Here is a 21202-nt window from a genome sequence, read left to right as displayed (position 1 = left end):
TTTTTCCCTTCCCACTGTCGCAAAGTGCTTGCTCACACTGGCTGGCTTGATTGTTGGAGTTTCTTCCAATACTGTAGGGTCTTTACCTCACAGTATGAAGAGCCTTGAGGTATCTGCTGTTATGAATTATCGTTATATAAATAAACCTGGCCTAATGTTGGGTTTTTGTTTTTTAAACAGCATAACAACTAATGAATTTAGACGAAAACTTCCAATGTAATGAAATTATACAAGAATAAAGCAAAATACACACATACTTAAACAGTTTGTGCCATCAGAGCATAGCGAGGTGAAAAACAGTTCAGCTCCCATCTCAGCAGATGTTACATGTAACAGCTAATTTTAAGTTGCTTAATTAAGGGGTAAGGGTTGTGTAAGGGTAAGGGTTCCTGGAAATCAGGAATATTGACTCATCCTTGTACTTTCCCCTCTTCCCCTTATTGACCAACACTAAACTCACTGAGCTTCAGTTTTAACCAAAAAACTCGCACATCTCAACCTGTGACAAGTACACTCCTCTAACCGTACTGTATGTTCAGCATACTTCTCTAATGAGCAAACCAGTTTTAGTAGCAAAGCAGTGCTGTTTGTCATCTCAGTGAAGAGTTTCTGTTTTGATTTGCTGGATCATACTTAGAGTGAGATTTCTGCAACACAATCATACTTTCACATTATACTGGATGCTTTGATCACTAAGAATAAGAGCATTTTATGTATAAATGCTCAGAAAGACTCATGATTTTATAGTTTAGGGATTAAAAAGGAGAAAAAAACTCACTGAAGAAGCCTGTGGGACTATTACAACACAGTGCTAATTTTACATTATGTTTGATGCTTTGGCCATGGTAAGAACAACAGCATCTAAAACTCACTGAAGAAAGCTCAATGGGTGTATCAGGCTTAAGAAAACTGACAGACCTAAAGGGCATAGGTGTGATTTTACTGTTCTATTTGTATGAGACCTCCTCCTAGTGATGAAATGGAGTCAATACACCTTACAGTTGATCCTAACAGGTTTGTTTCAACCTGAAGTTAAAAATCTGCTGAAATTAAGTTGAAAACTACTGCCGCAGTGCTTTTAGTTTGTAGACATAGGATTTAAAGAGTCTCAACTGAGACATGTAAATACCCCCAAAACCTTTAACTCAGATGAACTTACTGGCGTTTATCCTTCTGGGCTCAAGTTGTCAGAAAAATAATAAGTATAGTTGATTGTCTGACGAGCAGCTGACATTTGGCTCTTCAACATTAAAAACTTTTGTTTTACTTATGAATTTTGCCTCGAGTGTTCTGAACTTTGAGCCCTTAGAAATACAGTCCACACATGCATTAATGTTAGTCATAGACTACAAGGAATACAGAATTGGGCTATCCAGTGAGCAAAGACCACTTAATCCTGCTTTCTTTTTTTTATGCTTGTTAAGCCCCTTTAATCCTCTATATGGTATATGCTATGCAAAACCCCCCCAAAAAACGAACTGAACAGATTCATGTAACACATAAGAAGCCCTTATATGTTAGTTAAAGTGACCCAAACTATCAATTACCAACATACGGACTAATTTTAACTCGTTTAACCACAGCACTACATCACACACTGTCAATAATTTATTGTTTTGTTCCAAGTTTCAGCCACAATGAAACAACACAACACAGATGCAAACACCGATGCTTTGGTTCACTCTGGTTACCTACTGTAATGAGAAAAGTACAGTACTGAATTTGCAAGCTGTACATACATGCATTGACATTATAATCTGAAAATACTCTATACAGTATATCCAACACCATACGGCCGTGAGGCATTCACAGAGAGGAGCTGACGTCCCCCTGGTCCTTTGTCTTAAAAATCAAAAGCAGAAAAAGTGCCGAAATAGATGAAACTGTTCTGAAATCCTAAAGTCACCACACAACAACAGAAGAACAAGTTACAGTACTCATGTATTACAACCTTGTGATTCTTGAATTCTACAATCAACAGTTGTAAGTGCTTATACTGGAAGTGTAACAGGTAAGCAGCAGCAGCAAGGTAAAGTAGGGTGTTTTTATTCTGTACAATAGTGGAGAGTGACTCGGCCTCAGCTCCATCGAACCTCAGACAAATAACTGTGGTGTGTTGCTAAAGAGCTTCTGAGAAGTCTGGAAACACCCTGCGTACACAGCTGGCTGGCTTTCCAACCTAAACAGTCACAAACATGTGATGTACACACACCAGGGGAATCACAGCAGGTCCAGAGACTGTTGTCACAAAACATCATCAAAGTGAGGCAGAGGTGAAACATCAGCATTTAAGGACAGTTTGTCCAAAAATCAAACTTAATGTTTAATAGTGATAGTCTTGATGATAACATTTGGAGGTCCATATTTGGCATTTATAAGCATATGCAAACATTTAATGGTTACATAGCTCTGTTTATGTATTTGTTAACTGTGACATGGCAGTATAGTCAAACATAGCTCTAAAACAATAGAATATCTTCATAGAGTTGTTGTAATCACAGTAAATTAGTAAAAACAGGTAGGCTGAATCATACTATACTGGTCACAAATATACATTAAAGGTTTATATATAGCTTTAAATAAATGCCAAACAGTGGAACTTTTAAAATAAAGTGACATTGCAGTCCATGTTTCCATTAGACTAGAATTTGCCTCACACAAGGCTTCAGGGCATTTATCTGAAGACAGGCTGATGAAGACTCTTAGCACAATTATCTTACCTCTACACTGTTATCACATATAGTATCTAGATAATTACTGAAATAGGTCTTAAATATTGGCACACTAAAATTAAAGAGGAGATCTGTTTTTAATTATAATTACACTTTTAACTTAAAAAAGCTGACAATAAGGACCACCTTTGCTTATTACAAACATGCATTTCCTGCTGTGTGTAGTGGGCAGCAGCTTTTCTCTTGTTTATCAGAATACACCTTTACATTACCGCCTCATGGTTTGCTGACACAGCATCTTTTGCTGTTGTGTTTTTTGTGTGCTATTCTCTTCATAGTTGTCACCAATGAAGCAGTAATTATATCTGTATACAAGATCTCAACACTCCCAGAACTGTACAAATATTTTTTTAAAAAATTTCACATAATTCTGTTTTGCAGACTGATGCACAGCAGGAAAAAAAAGTCTGGAACAAAGCCTAAGCAACATATATTTTATGGTATATGGAGCCATGTGATCATCACATCTTTGCAAATGTAGAGAAAGAAACTCCTCTTCTTCCATTTCTACTTAATATATTTGACTGAGGGTGGATGGAGTGGACTGAGGCATGTTTTATTACTTTAGAAGTGTTGATTGATTTGGTGGGATATCCCTTTATACACCCTTCTCTCCTAATTCACAGTACAGTTCAGGCCTCATCATCGGTGGCACTGGGGGAGCGCTCCTGAACAAAGGAAACAGAGATATGTTTTATTTGACTGGAAAAGACTTCTAGTTTCACACATTTTACAGGTTTCCTGAGATATCCTGCAAACAAACAAACAAAAAACCCAAAAGTGTATATTTGTGCTTCTACCTGCACTGAGCAAAAAACAATCAAGCCCATAAAAATTCCCCACACAAATCCTTGCAACTTTTAAATGAAAATGACAACAAAAACAGCTTTTTGTGCTTTGTTTCGTCTTTCTACATGAGCTCTCCTTTTGTATGCCTTTGTCTCAGTTTTCTACTAAAATCCTGCTTTTCACAAGGTTACATCAGCACACACACACTGAGTTACCTCTTCCTGCTCATCCTCAGAGTCATCATCACTGACGACCGGCTTTGCTCTGGTGCGTCCCGTCCGTCTGCTGCGTCCCTTCCCTCGATCTCCAGCTTTATCCTTCCTGCTCAGACGGATTTTCACCTTCACTGAGCGGGCTGGAAATCGACACACATGTAAAAAACATATTGTCAGAGTAATCAAACAGAGAATTTTGAGATGTTTGCCAGAGGACATAAAAGGACAAACTCCATCTAAATCAGTTAGGACGCAGTTAAATACAACTGAACAGTTTCTCCTCTCTGTGCACGACATGCACAGGCATGCTCACATTCAGACTCTGATCCTTCCTCCTGCTCTTCCTCCTCTTCTTCACTCTCCTCTCCCTCACTTTCCTCCTCTTTCTCGATCTTTTGCCTCAAGCTGGTGAACACCGACTGTAGCACGATGGAGTCCTCGTATATCTGCTCATAAACACAGCGAGCAGATGCTGATTATGATCATGTGGCTGCAGGGTAAAGCATTTAGCCTCAACACATCATCTAAACATCAATCATTTATCCGCAACTAGTAATTAAATGTCTGGTATTTTGCCCTGCATGATGAGTTTTCCGATGAGGTCTTTTATGCCTTAATGCGACCTCAGAGTGCTCGCTTTCGTCAGCTTTAATCAGGCTTCACTTTCAACTGCAATCCAACAACGGGAACTAATATATAACAGTTAAATAACACAAATTCTGATTCAGATTTGTCTTGTGCAAGTAAAAAACAAATAAAACAGCAGGTGTTTTTCTATACAGCACATCTGTCTCACCAGTGATCCCTCCAGGTTGAAGGTCTGAGCATTCTGGAAGAGCAGCATGACGTCTCTCTCCAGGTCACCCAGACTGCGGTAGCGATGACTTCGAATCCTCTCCTAACATTGAAGACGCAGCACAAACATTGGGTATGTAAGCGAGAGAATAACACACCAAGCGTGTCTGTTAACCTTTAAACACATTTTTTTATGTGCTCTGCTGCAGGAATGAAAACATGTTACAAATGTAATAACACTATTTAATCTTACCTTGATCTTCCTGAAGTCTACCGGCTTGCGGATGAGTTCGTAGTACTCGGGCAGCTCTTTTCGAGACGGCAGCTGGATGAACACCTCGCTCAGCTGACGCCCACTGGCGCTGCAGGACATGACATTATTATCACGAGACCAAACATCTGAAAGTGCGCAATATCAATCCAACTAATCATAGCTCTCAAAGCGAATTTGCTGTTGGCTATTTATTAAAAGTGTTACAGGGTTTTTTGCCACCCCAGACACGTGAATATGTTTAATCCAGTCAAAATATAAACTGCCACTTGGTCTTCCTGAAGACCAAACCTAACAACTGCTATCAGATCCTCTTATCATTATATACATTTAGCATAATCTTCACTCCGTGACATCATGGGGTCTACAATCTGGGGTTTTTACCCCTTTCTCATATCACCTGGGCCATGACACAAAAGAAAGCCTGGCAGGTTGAACTTTCCTTCTAAATCGACTAAAATGACTGAAAAAAAAGCTTCATATTTGCCACAATCACAATTTCTACCTGTCTTTGTATTTGATGACAGCGTCCACAATTTTCTTCATCTTCTTTGTGAGGGTGGGAGGATTTGGTGAGAGTTTTTCGACAGGTGGCCGTCCCCTCTTCCTCTGCCTCTTCCCGTCATCATCTTTATCCCCCCGTCCACGTCCCCCTATGGAAGAGGAGGGACCAGGGAGATCCAGGTCACGGTCTCGCTTCCTCTTGCGGGTCGTCTTTTTGTGCCGTACTTCTTCCTCCATCTCCTCCAGTGTGCCTTCCTCTATCGCCTGAACGGGGAAAGATACAGAGTGAGAGATTAGCATATACGTGTAAAAATTAACCCCCCCCCACAAATTTGCCTTTTCCTCCAGAAAGCCAGTTAGTTTAGAAGCCAATTTATATCCTGAAATCTTTGTCTCAGCCGCACCTTGAGCCACTGCTTCTCAGTCAGCGAATCGCTGTAGTCCACTTCCTTCCGTTGTCGGGAACCTCGGCCAAACATTTTCTCCTCCTCTTCCTCACAGGTAAGTCGCTCAACCTCAGCATCGTCCTTCATGATCCACGTGGGCAGCTCGTCCTCCTCCATCAGCCGTGGTTTTCGTCGTGGGTTACGAGCCTCCTCGCGGCGTCGGTCCAGGTCCATACGCTAAGGAAGCAAGAAGAAGAAAACACAGGGAAAGATGTGGGGACACAATATTATTGCGCAGTTGAATCTCTACCTCACATTCAAACACACAGAAACTCACCATGAACAGCTCGAACTCCTCTTCACTCCTAGCAATCATCTGGTTGACCGTCTCATCATCTGGCACCTCATCCTCCTCCTGAATACAGCAGACACACATTGGCAGGCAGAGCAGAGCAAAGCACACTCTTTAAATTGTGTGTTGGCGGTGCACGCACACACATTCATGTGTAGGCACACGTCTTGACCCCAGACCTCGTCTTGCTCCTCGTGCTCCAGGATGGCCTGCAAAAAGGCCCTGCGCTCGTGGCTGGAAGACTTCTGGTCGAACATGCCGGCCTGGATAACTTTTTGGTCTACATTTAGTTTGTATTTGGCCGCTGCCAGGATTTTCTCCTCGACGCTGTTGACTGTACAGAGACGGAGCACGCGTACCTCATTTTGCTGACCAATGCGGTGAGCTCTGTCCTGTGCCTGCAAGTCCTGGGTAGGAGAGAAAGATAAAGAATGTTAAGCTGTGGAGGCCAAACCTTACCTTTTCTGCTTTCACTGTCAATAAATTGTGAACACTACAATATTAAATACTGAAACCTAAATATCTTCCCCAGTATTCTGAGGACAGACCCTGGACTTTTATCTTCAGCCTCTAAGCGCTAAAAAAAAAAGGCAAATCAAAGCTGATATGAGCTTGAATGCTGATTTGATTTAAAAAAAAATCAATATAAATATGCATCACACCTGATGTGGGTTCCAGTCGGAGTCAAAAATAACTACAGTGTCGGCAGACTGCAGATTGAGGCCGAGGCCTCCAGCCCTTGTGCTCAGGAGAAAAATAAAGTACTCTGACTCTGGGTCATTGAATGTCTTCAGTAACATTCCTCTATCCTCAGCCTTTGTTGTGCCTGAGAGGTATGAAGGTGGGAAATAAGAGGAAATGAAGGAAATAATTCACAAAAAAGATAAACGAAAGGGAAACAAATAAAAAGGGGGCAACAAGAACTGATACGCATACAGATCAGTGTCTCACCGTCCAGACGCAGGTATTTGAAGTTACGGTAGGCAAAGTAGTCCTCCATGATGGTCATGAGTGAGGTCATCTGACAGAAAAGCAGCACTTTGTGGTTTGTGGCTCTCAGCTTTGGCAGAATTCGATCCAGCACCTCAAACTTTCCTGATGCCCGATACAGGTCAGGACTGAGGGAGCGAAAGGAGGATATTTTTTACAAAGGCTGCAGTTTGTTTGTGTGCGTTTGAGATCAGGACCTAAAGAGGAAGCAGTACTTACCCCTGAACTATCCCACCAGAGAATCCTAAATGTTCAGAGAAGGATTCCTACAAACACAATGTACAACCAAACATTTCAGTTCAACTGTGGCTTTATTTTGATGACCGTTAGCTCACTGACACATCAAACAGAAGTCAGAAATGGCTGCTCTTATCCTCAGAAATTCTCTTTATTATAATAATAAAGAGAACTTCTGATGGTAAGAGTAGGACTGATAAACACAGGCAAATAACTACAGACAAAGTATTTATGTGTCGGGCTCGTCAGTGTTACCTCTATTTGCTGAAACATATAAGGGTGATTGCAGATCTTCCTCAGCTGCATGATGGTGTTCATCAGTGTCTTCGTGCCCCCTTTACCCTATTGACCATGATATAATAAAAATGTTTTTACTGCTAATAACTGGGAAGTGTGGGGCGTGGACTTGAAGTACACGCAAAAAAAACCCAACCCAACATTCTTAAGATAGCTGTTTTTTTACCAACATAAGTTCAAAGCACGGTAACATACAAGCATAATAACTGAAACGGCTAAGTGAAGAGAGTATTCAAAGTAGTGGATGGTGCACAAGAGAGGTGAAGAAGAGACTTCAAATTATATGTGCCTTCACCTTCTTGTCTTTCTCTGATCCATCAGTGAGCAGAACCCCCTTGGCCTGCATGTGCCTGTAAAGGACTCTCTGAAGAGAAGACATGTCACACTTGATCACATACTCCACCTAATGGACAGGAGAGAAATATGTGTTCCATTAAGCATGCATGCACAACATCAGGACAGAGAAACTTCATTTTTTACACGTCTTTAGCATCATTTCCTCAAGAAATGATGCTAAAGAAAACAAGAGCTGCTTAAATGGGATGTTGCCTTTACAGTGCGTGTGAAACATGCCTTTTCTGGAAGCTGTGCCTCCACCTCCTTCTTCAACCTCCGTAACAGGAAGGGGCGTAGCACTTTATGGAGACGACGAATAATCAGAATTGTCTCCTCTTCATTAAGGTCCACCTGAAGTGGAAGAAAGAGAAATTTCACACTCTTATTTAGCAAAACAGACCCCTGCTGTAACCTCAAAAACTCTTCCTATATTTCTGCACACCTTCTCTCCAGTCATAGCGAAAGGGGCATTAAACCACTGTTCGAAGGTGCTGCAGCACTTGAAGATAGTGGGCAAGAGGAAATTGAGCAGCGCCCACAGCTCAGGAAGTTTGTTCTGCAGCGGCGTCCCCGTCAGCAAGACTCGCCGCGGAGCAAGGTAATGGGTGTTCAGGACCTGGGTCAGTTTACAGTGGTGGTTTTTCATGCGGTGGCCTTCGTCTACAATCATATACTTCCAACGGATCTGGAGGAGAGAAGAGGATCACATATGGGCGAAACCACAGTACCAATACCCTGTATCACTGCTCCTGTCCAGCCACACCAACCAATAACTGAAAGTGCATAAAAGGAGGATTTTTTTTGTCCACTTTGTCCTGATGACTCAAGTTGGCCCAGTCCCAGGCTAGTACCTGTAACCATCACATGGGAAAGTCTTGCCTGAAGCGCAACACCCACCTGTGAGCACAGTCAGGAACCCTACATGACTACATGAGTGCATAGCAGCATGATGGTCAGAGGACAGTGGGAGACGTGGTTTACAGGTCGTGTCAGTGTGTTGCAGGACCTAGGAGAGAGAGCACTGAGATGCAGGGGGAGGTCAGATTGGCCAGAACCAAAACCTTTAGAGGATTTGGGGGGATTTAAGGAGCCAAAGACACAAAAACCTTAAGTAAAACAGAAGTATGATAAATAAGGTATGAAAAGAAACAAAATGCTTTTAATCTGTAAAGGAAAAACTACGCCTCAGTGTGTATGCTCATTTCCTTGAGTCTGTGTTTGTCTGTGCAGTCAAACTCACCTTGGCCAGTACTTGTTTGTCCTTGATGATGTACTCATAAGTGGTGAGCAAAACATTAAACTTGCCACTACGTAGCTGGGGGACAAACGCTCTTCTAGCGGCAGGAGACCCCTAAACAAAAAAGGTTAAATATCTCAATAATTCTTTAGAAGATTTTAAGATAAAGACAGGCACACACATTTTTTGTGTTACCTTGTAAGACACTTTCACGACTGATGGCGCCCATTTGTCAAACTCATACACCCAGTTAGAAAGAGTTCTGTCAATGAGAGACAGCTCACGTGTAGAAAAAACAATTTATTACATTCTTCTTTATTTAAGTGCTGTGCAGAACACTGTCATAGCAAAAGCGTGCGAGCTCACGAAAGAGGTACAATGATGAGGTAGGGTCCGTTGAGCCGTTTGTGCTCCATGAGGTATGTGATGAGGGCGATAGTCTGGATGGTTTTTCCCAGACCCATCTCATCGGCCAGGATCCCATTCAGGTTGTTGTTGTAAAGAGAAACCAGCCACTCCAAACCTTTAATCTGAAAGCCAAAAACAGAAGGGGGGGTTATTTATTACTGCTTCGAAATCTGAGAGACTCTGTTTCCTATGATGTCCCACTTCAATGTCAAGTCCTACTGTTTAAGAATCTGCCAAAAAGGACATTCACACAGAAAATCGTAAAAAAAACATCCCAAGAAAATAAGAAAACATTAATGTGGGCATTAAAGAAATACTTATTTTATTGAAATAAATAGAATATTGATGGCAATGGTATAAGAATCTATGGGGGTACTCCTATAGTAGTTTTTGAGTGCATGGTGGACAGATGGCTCAACAACTCTATAAGATTTACTATAAATTAAATAAAGAATTAATTGGGCCTGAACAAATTTGAGGAGAAAGGCTAACAGAAAAGGTAAAAATAATAGATAAGTAGTGGAAATAGTCAAAAAAATTATGAAAGAGTAAAATAGAAAAAGTTAGCCCCCCAATAGACCCTATGACAGCTCCCCCCCCCCCCCCCCCCCCCCCCCCCCCGACCCTGATAAAGATAAGCTAAAGAGAATAGATAGACGGATGGAAAATAGAAAAGCCTATATTAAAAAATTCTACCCCATCCATCCATCCATTCGTTTCCACCTATCCTTTTCAGGGTTGCAGGGGGCGCTGGACCCTATCCCAGCTGTCATAGGGCAAGAGGCGGGGTACACCCTGGACAGGTGGCCAGTCTGTTGCAGGGCTAATACACAGAGACAAACAGCCATTCGCACTCACATTCACTCCCGCATTCACACCTATGGGCAATTTAGACTGATCAATTAACCTATCCCCACTGCCCACTACCCCTCTGCGTCAAATTAATTTGAAAATCCTACCTTTCTTTGAAAGAAAGAGCGTTTCTTTGTAAGTGAGCAAACTTACAAATTCAGCAGAGGATCAAATAATTATTTCCCCCACTGCATTTTGTAATAAAAAGCCTGAAAACCACTGAATTATGGCAACCTTCAAATGAATTCGCCTTTTAATGTCTCTATGTGTTTAATTAATATGGCAACAACCAGAAGAAGAAGCAGAATCAGTGCATAATTTCCTTTGGGATTATTAAAGTATTCTGATGCTGATGAAGTATAAACAATGTCCAGTCCTGACCAGTGTGCAGCTAAAGATGTAAAATGTCCAAACTGCAGGATTTGTCAGTGCTTCATGTGCTTTGCTTGTGCGTGTTTACCTGATACTGTTTAAGCTGCCCATTTATCAACAAGCTGGACTGTTTCTCCACCTTCTCTGTGACAGCGTGAGCCACAGAGTAATACGACTGGAGTCCTCGAGCAAACGCTGCACCGCTATACTCATCGTCCACGTCCTGTTTAGCATTTCTGTAAAATGACATGAAAAGTTTTAATCAGTCACAAAAATTAATGACATTTGGTGGAATTTGCTGTATTTAAACAGCACATAAGTTGCACAAAAATGAACGTTACATGAACTCACTCAATGATGTGTCGGACGTCCACCTCTGACACATCTTCACTGTCTGGGTCTGTAATCTTCATCTTTTCCTCAACTGGAGCTGCCGAAGGCTGAGGCTCCTCTTCTTCCTCCTGAGTGACAGCATGTGAACTAAAAGTTGCTTTTAACTCCCACTGGACGAGTGAATATGAAGTGGCTTCAAACGCATCTCACAAAAAAATAAATAAATAAATTTAAACCAACCTCCTCCTCTTCCTCTTCCTCGCTGTCTTCACTGTCTGAGCGGGGAGCCACCTCATATCTGGACAGATTTACATAAATACACTTTGAAAAAATTTGTCCCTTGATATTGTCCTTCAGCGCTGAAAGCAGCTCTGTCAGGGAATGACAAAACTGCTGAATGACAAATAAGGACAAAGAGAAGATGTTGCTGTTCTTGAACATTTTCAGTAAGTGGGGCAGAAATGTATATATGAGACTATTTTGTTAAAAACTACACTTCTCCAAATGATTTAATCATCAGTAAAGCTGAATTTCTATCTGTGCTGCGGGTGTCGTTATGCTCAGCTGTGTCATTTTAAGTAAATGATAATGCTAATCATTTGTACAGTTAGTATGTAATTCGTTTTTTATGAGGCAGTTGTGTGAAATTTTGAACAACTGGACAAATCTCCAGTCTATCGCAGGGCTAACACACAGAGACAGACAACTATTCATGCTTGCATTCACACCTAAGGCCAATTTAGAACCACCAGTAAAACTAACGTGCATGTCTTTGGACCGTGGAGGAAGCCGGAGTACCCAGAAAGCACCAACAGGGAGAACATGCAAACTCTACACGGGAAGGCTCCAGCCAGCCAGCGGATTCAAACCCAGGACCTTCTTGGCATGAGATAACACACCACTCTTCCACCCCATAACTAAAAGTAATTTCTGTGCTGTGTGTTGTGTCTGTCCTGGTCATAACTTTTCACCAGACTTTTTTGTCCTTTGGTGCACTAAAAATAAAAGTAATATCCATATCTATACTCCTCAAAAGCTGTAGATCACTGCACCATTTTCCTCGTCCCAGCACATGAACTGAAATCAGCTATCAAAAGAAAAGAACAAAAGACAGGCCAGTTTGATGTGTTTTTGTTGTTTTCTTTCTATGCAAAGTGTGGAGTCAACTGAAGAACCTTTGTAATGTAACGACATAATTGCAACTGTAATGTACTTACAGTTTTAATGAATTTGAAATGAATTACACCCAACAGGCTGCGTGATATCACCATACCCTCAAACATCAAAGAATGATCCCTCCATCCTTGATCCTGAACGTTTGTGTTAAGATCTACCTAAGAGACTGTGTTCAGAAGTATAAGACGTGCGGACAAATGAATAACCTGTAAACATCATCTCTCTGGGCAATTGCATTAAAACATTTATATGTCTTTTCTATACACATTTGCATACACAAGTTCCTTCCTCTTTGCATCCAGACTCACCCAGGGTTCATCTCCAGCCAAGTTTCCAGCTGTCCAGCTTTGGGAGCATCCACCCCTGTCAGGATATTCCCACTGTCCACGTGGATGACCTTCACCGGCAGGTCACTCATCTGACTCGTCTCATCCAGAGGCTGCAGGAGTAGAGAGGGTTTGTTTAAGACTTTAAATGCTGACAGAGATTCAGATGGTTAATCACTGGCGCTGCAGCTATTTGATCAAACAAAGAAGTCGTTCCCACATGCTTCAAGGCCACCACCATCGTCCCCGTGCCCAAGAAGTCTTCTGTGTCCTGTCTCAACGACTACCGTCCTGTTGCACTCACATCCACCATCATGAAGTGCTTCGAGCGGCTTGTTATGAGACACATCAAGACCCTGCTGCCCCCCTCACTGGATCCACTGCAATTTGCGTACCGCCATAACCGCTCAACGGATGACGCCATCTCCACTGCACTCCATCTTGCCCTCACACACTTGGACAAGAAGGACACACACGTTCGAATGCTGTACATAGATTTCAGCTCAGCATTCAACACGATCATCCCCCAACAACTGATCGGAAAACTGAGCCTGTTGGGCCTGAACACCTCCCTCTGTAACTGGATCCTGGACTTTCTGACTGGAAGGCCTCAGTCAGTACGGATCGGGAACTGCACCTCCAGCACCACCACACTGAGCACTGGGGCCCCACAAGGCTGTGTGCTCAGTCCTCTGCTGTTCACACTGCTGACTCATGACTGTGTAGCAACACACAGTTCAAATCACATCATTAAGTTCGCTGATGACACGACCGTGGTGGGTCTCATTAGCAAGAATGACGAGTCAGCGTACAGAGAGGAAGTGCAGAGGCTAACGGTCTGGTGTAAAGACAACAACCTGTCTCTGAATGTTGACAAGACAAAAGAGATGGTTGTTGACTTTGGGAGGACACGAGGCGACCATTCACCGCTGAGCATCAACGGCTTCTCTGTGGAGATCGTCGACAGCACCAAGTTCCTGTGCGTCCACCTGGAGAAGGACCTTGGCTGGTCCCTCAACACCAGCTCCCTGCACAAGAAAGCCCAACAGCGTCTCTTCTTTCTGAGAAGATTGAGAAGGGCCCAGCTTCCTCCAACGATCCTGACCACCTTCTATAGAGGAACTATCGAGGGCATCCTGAGCGGCTGCATCAATGTCTGGTTTGGGAACTGTGCCACATCGGACCGCAAGACCCTACAGCGGATAGTGAGAACAGCAGAGAAGATCATCGGGGTCTCTCTCCCCTCTATTGAGGACATCTATACCACACGCTGCATTCGCAAAGCCACCAGCATTGTGGCTGATCGGACACACCCCTCTCACACACTCTTCACACTCCTGCCATCTGGAAAAAGGTACCGAAGCATTCGGGCACACACATCCAGACTGTGCAACAGCTTTTTTCCACAAGCCATCCGTCTCCTCAACAAAAAGGGACTGGACTGAGAAACACACACACACACGCACACACACACACGCACACACACACACACACACGCACACACAAACATTATCACTCAGCTTAACTCAACTACCTTAAAGCATTGAGACTGGACTGACTAATCAACACAAGCGCAAACACACTGACCTACACCACCAAACTATCGTACACACCAACCTGTAAATGCTCTTTTGCACAATATTATTACTGAATTTTTTTTTTTTTTTTTTTTGCACTAACTTCTTTCTTCCTAATTTTTTTGCTGCTACACTAAGGAATTATGTTGTAATTTATGTTAGGTCAGTCTGTTATGTCTCTGCTAGCCAGCTAACTAGGCCTCTTAGTTAGCTAGTTTAGTGTTTTCTGTTAATTTATGTTGTAAATTTATGTTGCATGTAGCACCTTGGTCCTGGAGGAACGTTGTTTCGTTTCACTGTGAACTAACTGTATATGGTTGAAGTGACAATAAAGCTAACTTGAACTTGAACTTGAACTTGAAGTTCACAGCATCAAGCAAATTCCCAATTATTTGTAATTCAGTACAACACGTGCTCTATAAATATTTTTTTACAGCGAAACCACTTTGCTTTCTTGTTGTGATAAAGTCCAGGTGTTTATCATTGTGCTCAGTCAAATAGTGGGTGATATTTTGCTTGTTTTCCGAGTAGCAAAAGGTTTTTGTTTGGTTTCCTGTTGCGGGTTACCATGTCATGTGATGTCAGTGCTGTTTGTGCCTGATGAGAATCGAACTGAAGAAATGATTCCCCGCAGTGAACAGTGACTTAAAACTGCAGCTTATACTCCTGTACCATGTCTTTATCTCTGCAGTCTTCATTAAGGCTTCTGCATCTGCTCACCTCTCCATCAGGACCCAAAGCAGGAGTCTGACCCTCGGCATTCTCCACCTGCAACATAAGGGAAAAATAAGTAATCAGGTTATACGCGACAGAACATAATCAGAAACAAAAATCAGTGTTACTCAGACTTTACAGTAGAGTGTCTGTGTTTGTCTGTGCACCTTCTTCTTTTTCTTTTTCTTCTTTTTCTTCTCCTTGAGGGCCTGTGCAGCTTTGTGGGCTCGGACCAGCTCTGTGAGGTTTGCGACGTACTCGTCGGTCTGCTGCAGCAGGTAGGCCAAGCGCTTATCCTTCTTCTGGTCGATGAGTTTACGGTAGCCCTCCTCATCCTCAGCCTGGGTAAAGAAAATGGTACAATGTGTAGGAGGGATTTATGTACTGCTACGTTTGTGATGGGCATTAAGTGATATTATAGTTTCTTCTTTTTACCATGAGCCTCCTCATCCTCTCTTTCTCAATACGCTCATTCTCCTTCTTCTGCTCCCGCTCGGTGTTGGCGTGGTAAGTAGCCACAGCTTTGGTCAGTTTCTGGATTTTGCCTGTGATCGAACGGTGGTACTCCTTGAAGTCTTTGGCATGCTGGAGGATGCTGTTGAGGTACTCCTTTGTTTAGATTGGATGAAGGACAGAAAAAGATCATCAGTGAAAAGCAAAACTTTAAAAAAATATCACAGTTAACCTCGAAGTTTGGGCTCAACCTGATGTTTTTGTCTACGTTTGCGTTCTTGTTCAATCTTCTGCTGTTTCTCCAGTTTCTCTGTGATGCGGGCTTCGCGGAGAGACTGTCGCTTGCTTCGCTTGTAGGCCTTGGCATCAAGGGCGGTCTCTAGAGCTGTGTCACGGCGCATACACACCACCACCTCTTGACGCAGCTTTTAGAGAGAGAGACACAATAGAAAACACACAGAAAATGTAAACTCACCAGCAGAACCACCCACACTGAAAACACACACAAACCGTAATGGTCTCTGATTCACCATAACTGCCGACGATGCATTACTGTTAAGGTTCAAGGTGAGGATGTGACTGTAGTGCATACCTGTCTCTGGAAGTTAAGTAGTCGCAGGGCTTTGAGCTCTATGGTAGCTTTGGTTCGTAAATCACCAGCCAGAGAACCCGGCAGATTCTCTAGCTCAGCAATGCGATGGGTTATACGAGCTTGTAACCTGAAGAAGCAGATACAACGAGTAGTTAAAAAACAACGTTTTTTTGTGCAGGAGCTGATGGTGAGAATTATGAAACATCAAAGTCCCTGAAACACATCAATAAGGTTAAAAAGGAAAGACTTTCTAGTCTGGACAAAACCACAACTACCGTAACACACAGAAGAGAAAAGGTACTACTCAGATATTAACAGCCTTTAGTCTAAGTAGAAGTATGCTAACACTAACATTGTGCCATACAACTAAATAAGCACTAGAAAACCAAAGTTCCCTTCAGAGAGAGGCGTCAAAAGCGCACTGCATTGGAACCAGGACAAAAACAAAATCACTTTGCAACTGTGTGAAGTGTTTGAGGTGTTGGAGTCGAGGTCTTTGCCAGTGGAGTGCCGACATCTTTAAAAAATTTACAGATGACATGCTAGGTCCTTACTCCAATGAGCTGTCAATAATTTAAATAAAAGAACTGATGACATATTACACAACGCAGAGGCAACTTAGTGCAGGCACGAGTACTCATGTATGGGCTTTGAACTTTAGCTTTAACTTTGGTGTGACTTATGCAAACAAGTTTGAAAGTCATGAGGTATGTGATCACTGCCATCTGTTTGTCTCCTGGTCAGAAAGATTACATAGAAAAAGCCGAGCCAAATTTGGGGGAATTTGGTGGAAAGATAAGATAAGATAAGATAACCTTTATTAGTCCCACACGTGGGAAATTTGTTTTGTCACAGCAGGAAGTGGACAGTGCAAAAGTTATGAAGCAAAAATTAGAATAAAATAAAATAAGAATAAAATAAGAATAAAGGCAAGGTAAAGTGGAAAAGGAAGAAATTATTCAATTCTGGTGTGGAATAAAACAGCAAAACTGGCCTTGACAGAAGATTTGCTTCCCAAATGTCGATGCAAAAAAAATGATGTATTGTTTTGTACTTTTGATTTTTTTGTACTATATTATAAACATAAGATAGAAAATATACAAGAAAAAGCTTATGGTAAATATTATATGCTTTAAAAGTTTTAACACAAAGTAAAGCAGGCCATCTTTAAATATAAGTACTGATTATGGTGCAGTATAAATTAACACAACCCTTAAGAGTCAGATAACTAAAGCTCAATTTAGCTATTTTGTTCAACAGAAAAATAAATGGGACAGAGGATAGCGCATCCCCCAAAAGACTTGATTACCTGTACTCCCTCTCCTGCAGTATCTCCACGGGGTCGAGGCCACAGGGTTTCTGAATGGGTGTAATGCGGTTCTGCTTGGCATGGTAAGGCATCATGGGAGTAGGCTGTGCAGGCTGGCCGGGAGACTGGGTCTGCGGGGGCATCACTGGGGAGGCAGCCGGCGGAACTGAAGGGGGAGCAGGAGATGGCCGGCCAGTGGGCTGAGGGGGGATGAGTTTTTGTGGAGCGTTGGAGGGGGCTGCTGCGTTCACCATGGGGCCTGGAGGAAAGTGTAGTGAGGAAAAGTAGAAAAAGTCAGGACGTCACTGTGGTCTACACAAAATGATGAACGTCTATAAGCCTAACTAGGCTTCAACAAAGATGCTCCTAGTGAAGAGACAGTCAGTTTTCACAAGGTCTTATAGCAGCACCACGTACCTTCGGGCCATGACTTGGGAGGACCATTAGTATTTTGACCCTGCATCCCAACTGGGGTTCCTGATGGGCCGGGGGGTGGCATATTTGGACCCATCATTCCTAAGAAATCAAAGAATGCAGATTGAATACGGATGATATTCATAACAAGGCCTTGTTAAAATTTTAGAAACAATACTGTGGGAGATTTATGAAACGCTGAGGAAGACTTAAAGTGGAGGTGTGAATTAGTCTTCTACGTATTAGCCCTCAGGTTATAAGAAACATAGTACTGCTATTCCGGACATTCCTCATGCTTGCTCACCGTGACCTCGGCTGTAGCCTGAGCCCATTGGCCCTGGCCCTGGTCCTGTTGGACCACCTCCTGGTCCTCCTCCAGCTCCGGGAGCCAAACTAGGCATGGGCTGCTGCATCCCTGGCATCGGCCTCTTTCCTTGGACAGCTATTTGAAGGTGGTCTGGGAGGGGCTGTCCCCGGGCTAGCATCTTATAAGCCATGATCTGGGCTCTAAGTTGGTGAAGCTGGTTCTGGTTAAAGGGAGTTGGACCACCAGGACCTCCAGGTCCCGCAGGGCCGCTGGTATCAAGGCCAGGACCAAGGCTAGGGACACTGGGGCCAAGACTGGGTCCAGGGCTTGGGCCTGGTCCAGAACTGCCTGGAGGGACGGGTCGGTTATTAGGACCCAAAATGTGCTGATCTCCACTGGAGCCATCTAATGGTGTAGAGGCAGAGCCAGGACCACCAGAGGAAGAGGAGGAAGATGATGAGGGCATAAGGGGCCCAGAGGGGGGACCATTTGAAGGGATGGGACTTGAGTGATCAGAGCCACCTAATGGAGAGTGGTAGCCTGGAATACACAGAAAAAAAGGCAGGCAGGTAGAGAGAATCACTCTCTACGGGTCCTCAAAGGAAAATTTTATAATAATCTTACAGTCTTCAAGCCAAGCACAAAACACCAAACTTATCATCGTACCAAACCTGAGGCAAACCCTCACAAACAATAAATTATTGTCTAAATTTGATCAAATCCTGGATTATTATTATTGTTATGATTATTTCCAGGAGATTGTTAACTGTGATTCACCACGTTAAGCCTGTCTATATCCCATCCTTACAGCACAGAGCGGGCTGTCTTTGTCTGAGCTAGACTGAGCCATGACAGTTGTATATCATTCAGTATTTCAATAATGAAACAGTGAAATGGTTTTCATGGTTCATGTTACAGCTGGTGACAACAGAGACACTCCCCTCTGAGCCAGTCAGGACACATAGTCACACCACTGCCGTTAAGTCATGCTTAAAAGCCGTCACATGTCTTACGCAATGTAGGAATTAAGCAAATTGCTTAAGAATGGTTTAGGTAACATGCCTACCTTGTGAGTGTTGGTCTAGAGGACTGGGTGGGGGGCCCATACCACTGTGCCCGCCCTGTCTCACTGACAGTCCCTTCATCTGACTTAAACGGCTCTCCTCACTCAAGCTTTTCTCGTGCAAACCCTCCATGGGCTGTGGGAGGAATCAGACAGTGCTGAAGTTAAACACTATCAGTTTTGAACAAAAGTTGCCATTGCAGAGGTTTTGCAGAAGTTTCACTGAGTTAAAAGCAAATACCAAAGGAAAAAAAATAAGTAAGCAGAAGTGTAGTTATATGAAAAAAAAACCATGTAGAGTAAGAGCAGTTAACCAATGTCAAGTCAAACATGTTCGGTTTTTGGGTCAAATATGGAAGAGGAGCACTGATATGGTTCACAGGTACAGGTGCTACTTAGTGCATATCAAGTTTTCAACTCTCAGTGAATAATAATGTTTAGAAAAAAACACTGAAATAAATCACGTACCTGTAATCAATGGAACAAATCAATGGTTTTCTTAGGTTAAATATTTCTGATACATTCTCCTTCAAGCTTAGCTAGTAGTTAATAATTTATTTAGTGAATAAATATTAGATAATATGTGTGTCTATTAACATTATACTGATATTTAGATCTTATAACTACAAAGAGCAAAATTAAGCATGATGAAAACATCAAATTTAAATGAAGATGGAAATCTGAAGATGAAAATGCTTGAATGCTTTGCTGTACATGTGCATCATCTACACTTCATTCTTAAGCAAGTGAAAGTAATGTTTAAATCCTTTCTGTTTAAGAGTCACTGTAAATCTGTAGCAATGAGGTTTAAAAAGTAATTGCTGACAAACTGCGGTTCCCTAAAGGACGGAAACACGAGCAGCAGTAGAGCGTCTCACTGGGACTGCTGCCTGAATGCCCTTACTTTGTGCAGAGGGTGCATGCTGTCCGGGCCATATCCAGAGGGCCCTGGCTGGGAGTGTCCAGAGGAGGGGGGACCAGGGCTGGGGCCCATCATACTGTGAGAGGAGCCTGGGGAGGGTCCGGGGCTGGGGCCAAGCATAGCCCCAGGAGAAGGACCCGGACCAGGGGAGGGACCGGGGCGAGGAGTGCCTCCCATGGGGGGATCAGGTGTTGACATGATCTCCCGGGATCTCCTGCTCCTGGATGAGCAGGAGGGACCTGAGAGAAAGAAGAGAAATGACAAATTTCAGTAAGAGGGCAATTAAATATGCACCAATTACTTATCTAAGAAAGAAGTAATAAGGTTTTGGTTTAGACAATTAAAAAATCATGGCAATAAAGTCTGCATATGACTTCAGCTGCATTTCTAATAAATGATGAGGGTGCACAATCTTTGCGGGATAGGGGTGAATTTTTGTCCAGCCTATCAGATGTAGACTCTCTGCTCTCCTGCTGCGCTGCACCAAATCACCCGTTGCGCGCATATGCAATTACAGCTGCCGGGTCTACCACTGAACTTGAGCTGAACACGGGGAAATACAGTAAATTATGCACAAGAGCCCGTGCTGCTGAGAATCTTTTCACTCTGGCATGAAAGGGTGTCTCGTTAAATATAAAAAAGGGGAATGGCGGACTGTGCTTGTGCGACAGACCTACCCGCATCAACAGGATTGGCAGTCCTGGGTGGATTTCTGCGCTCCCGAGCTGATATTTGCGGGTGATGAAGGAAGATGCAGCAGTTGTCGCAATTAGCCTACTCACCCTCTTTGTAATCTGCCTGCAAGCGTTGATTTGTTTCACCGACGTGGCTCGAGCGCCCCCCTCCACAGCTCCTATGACCGAATGTCTAGTCACGGCCGAACGGCAGCGCGCATGCGTGCGCAGAGACGGCAAACCTGTACTCGGCGTGCATCAACCCTGAATTCTTGTTTGAAAATCCAAAATAATCGTGGAATATTAAATGTCGAGACAACCTGTGGCTAGATTTCACCCACAACTGTGAAATCGTGAACGGTGGCTGTGAACACAGGTATTAGAATCACGTGACTTAATAACGACAACCTTGAAAAGCAACACACACAACCAAAATACACCGTTTTCTGCCTCTGTGCAGTGCACATTTGGCATTTTTAATTTTGAGAATTTATTGTGAGGTTTTTGCACTTTTCATTCATTGCGTGCTCGATAGTCTCGATTCTGTAAAGCACTACAAAAAAACACTA

General features: G+C 43.0%; 1 protein-coding gene across 1 annotated transcript; it reads right to left on the bottom strand.

The window, feature by feature from the left end:
- Positions 1–1586: 1586 nt before the first annotated feature.
- On the bottom strand, positions 1587–20825 carry LOC134629262 (transcription activator BRG1). Its single transcript, XM_063476443.1, is given in 34 exon segments — positions 1587–3400; positions 3737–3876; positions 4050–4182; positions 4533–4634; positions 4785–4893; positions 5308–5570; positions 5711–5929; positions 6030–6157; positions 6160–6451; positions 6707–6870; positions 6996–7162; positions 7254–7300; positions 7527–7613; positions 7864–7971; positions 8142–8255; positions 8347–8589; positions 9145–9255; positions 9337–9403; positions 9508–9671; positions 10862–11009; positions 11125–11234; positions 11347–11404; positions 12591–12721; positions 14906–14953; positions 15067–15240; positions 15335–15508; positions 15604–15777; positions 15945–16071; positions 17254–17512; positions 17671–17769; positions 17972–18514; positions 19041–19173; positions 19942–20198; positions 20742–20825. Coding segments are annotated over 33 exon segments (5088 nt in total). The 5' UTR covers positions 20158–20198; positions 20742–20825; the 3' UTR covers positions 1587–3364.
- Positions 20826–21202: the final 377 nt, after the last annotated feature.

Source organism: Pelmatolapia mariae, linkage group LG6 (genome assembly GCF_036321145.2).
Source record: "Pelmatolapia mariae isolate MD_Pm_ZW linkage group LG6, Pm_UMD_F_2, whole genome shotgun sequence".
Classification (NCBI taxonomy): domain Eukaryota; kingdom Metazoa; phylum Chordata; class Actinopteri; order Cichliformes; family Cichlidae; genus Pelmatolapia; species Pelmatolapia mariae.
This window is presented reverse-complemented; position numbering and strand designations above follow the sequence as displayed.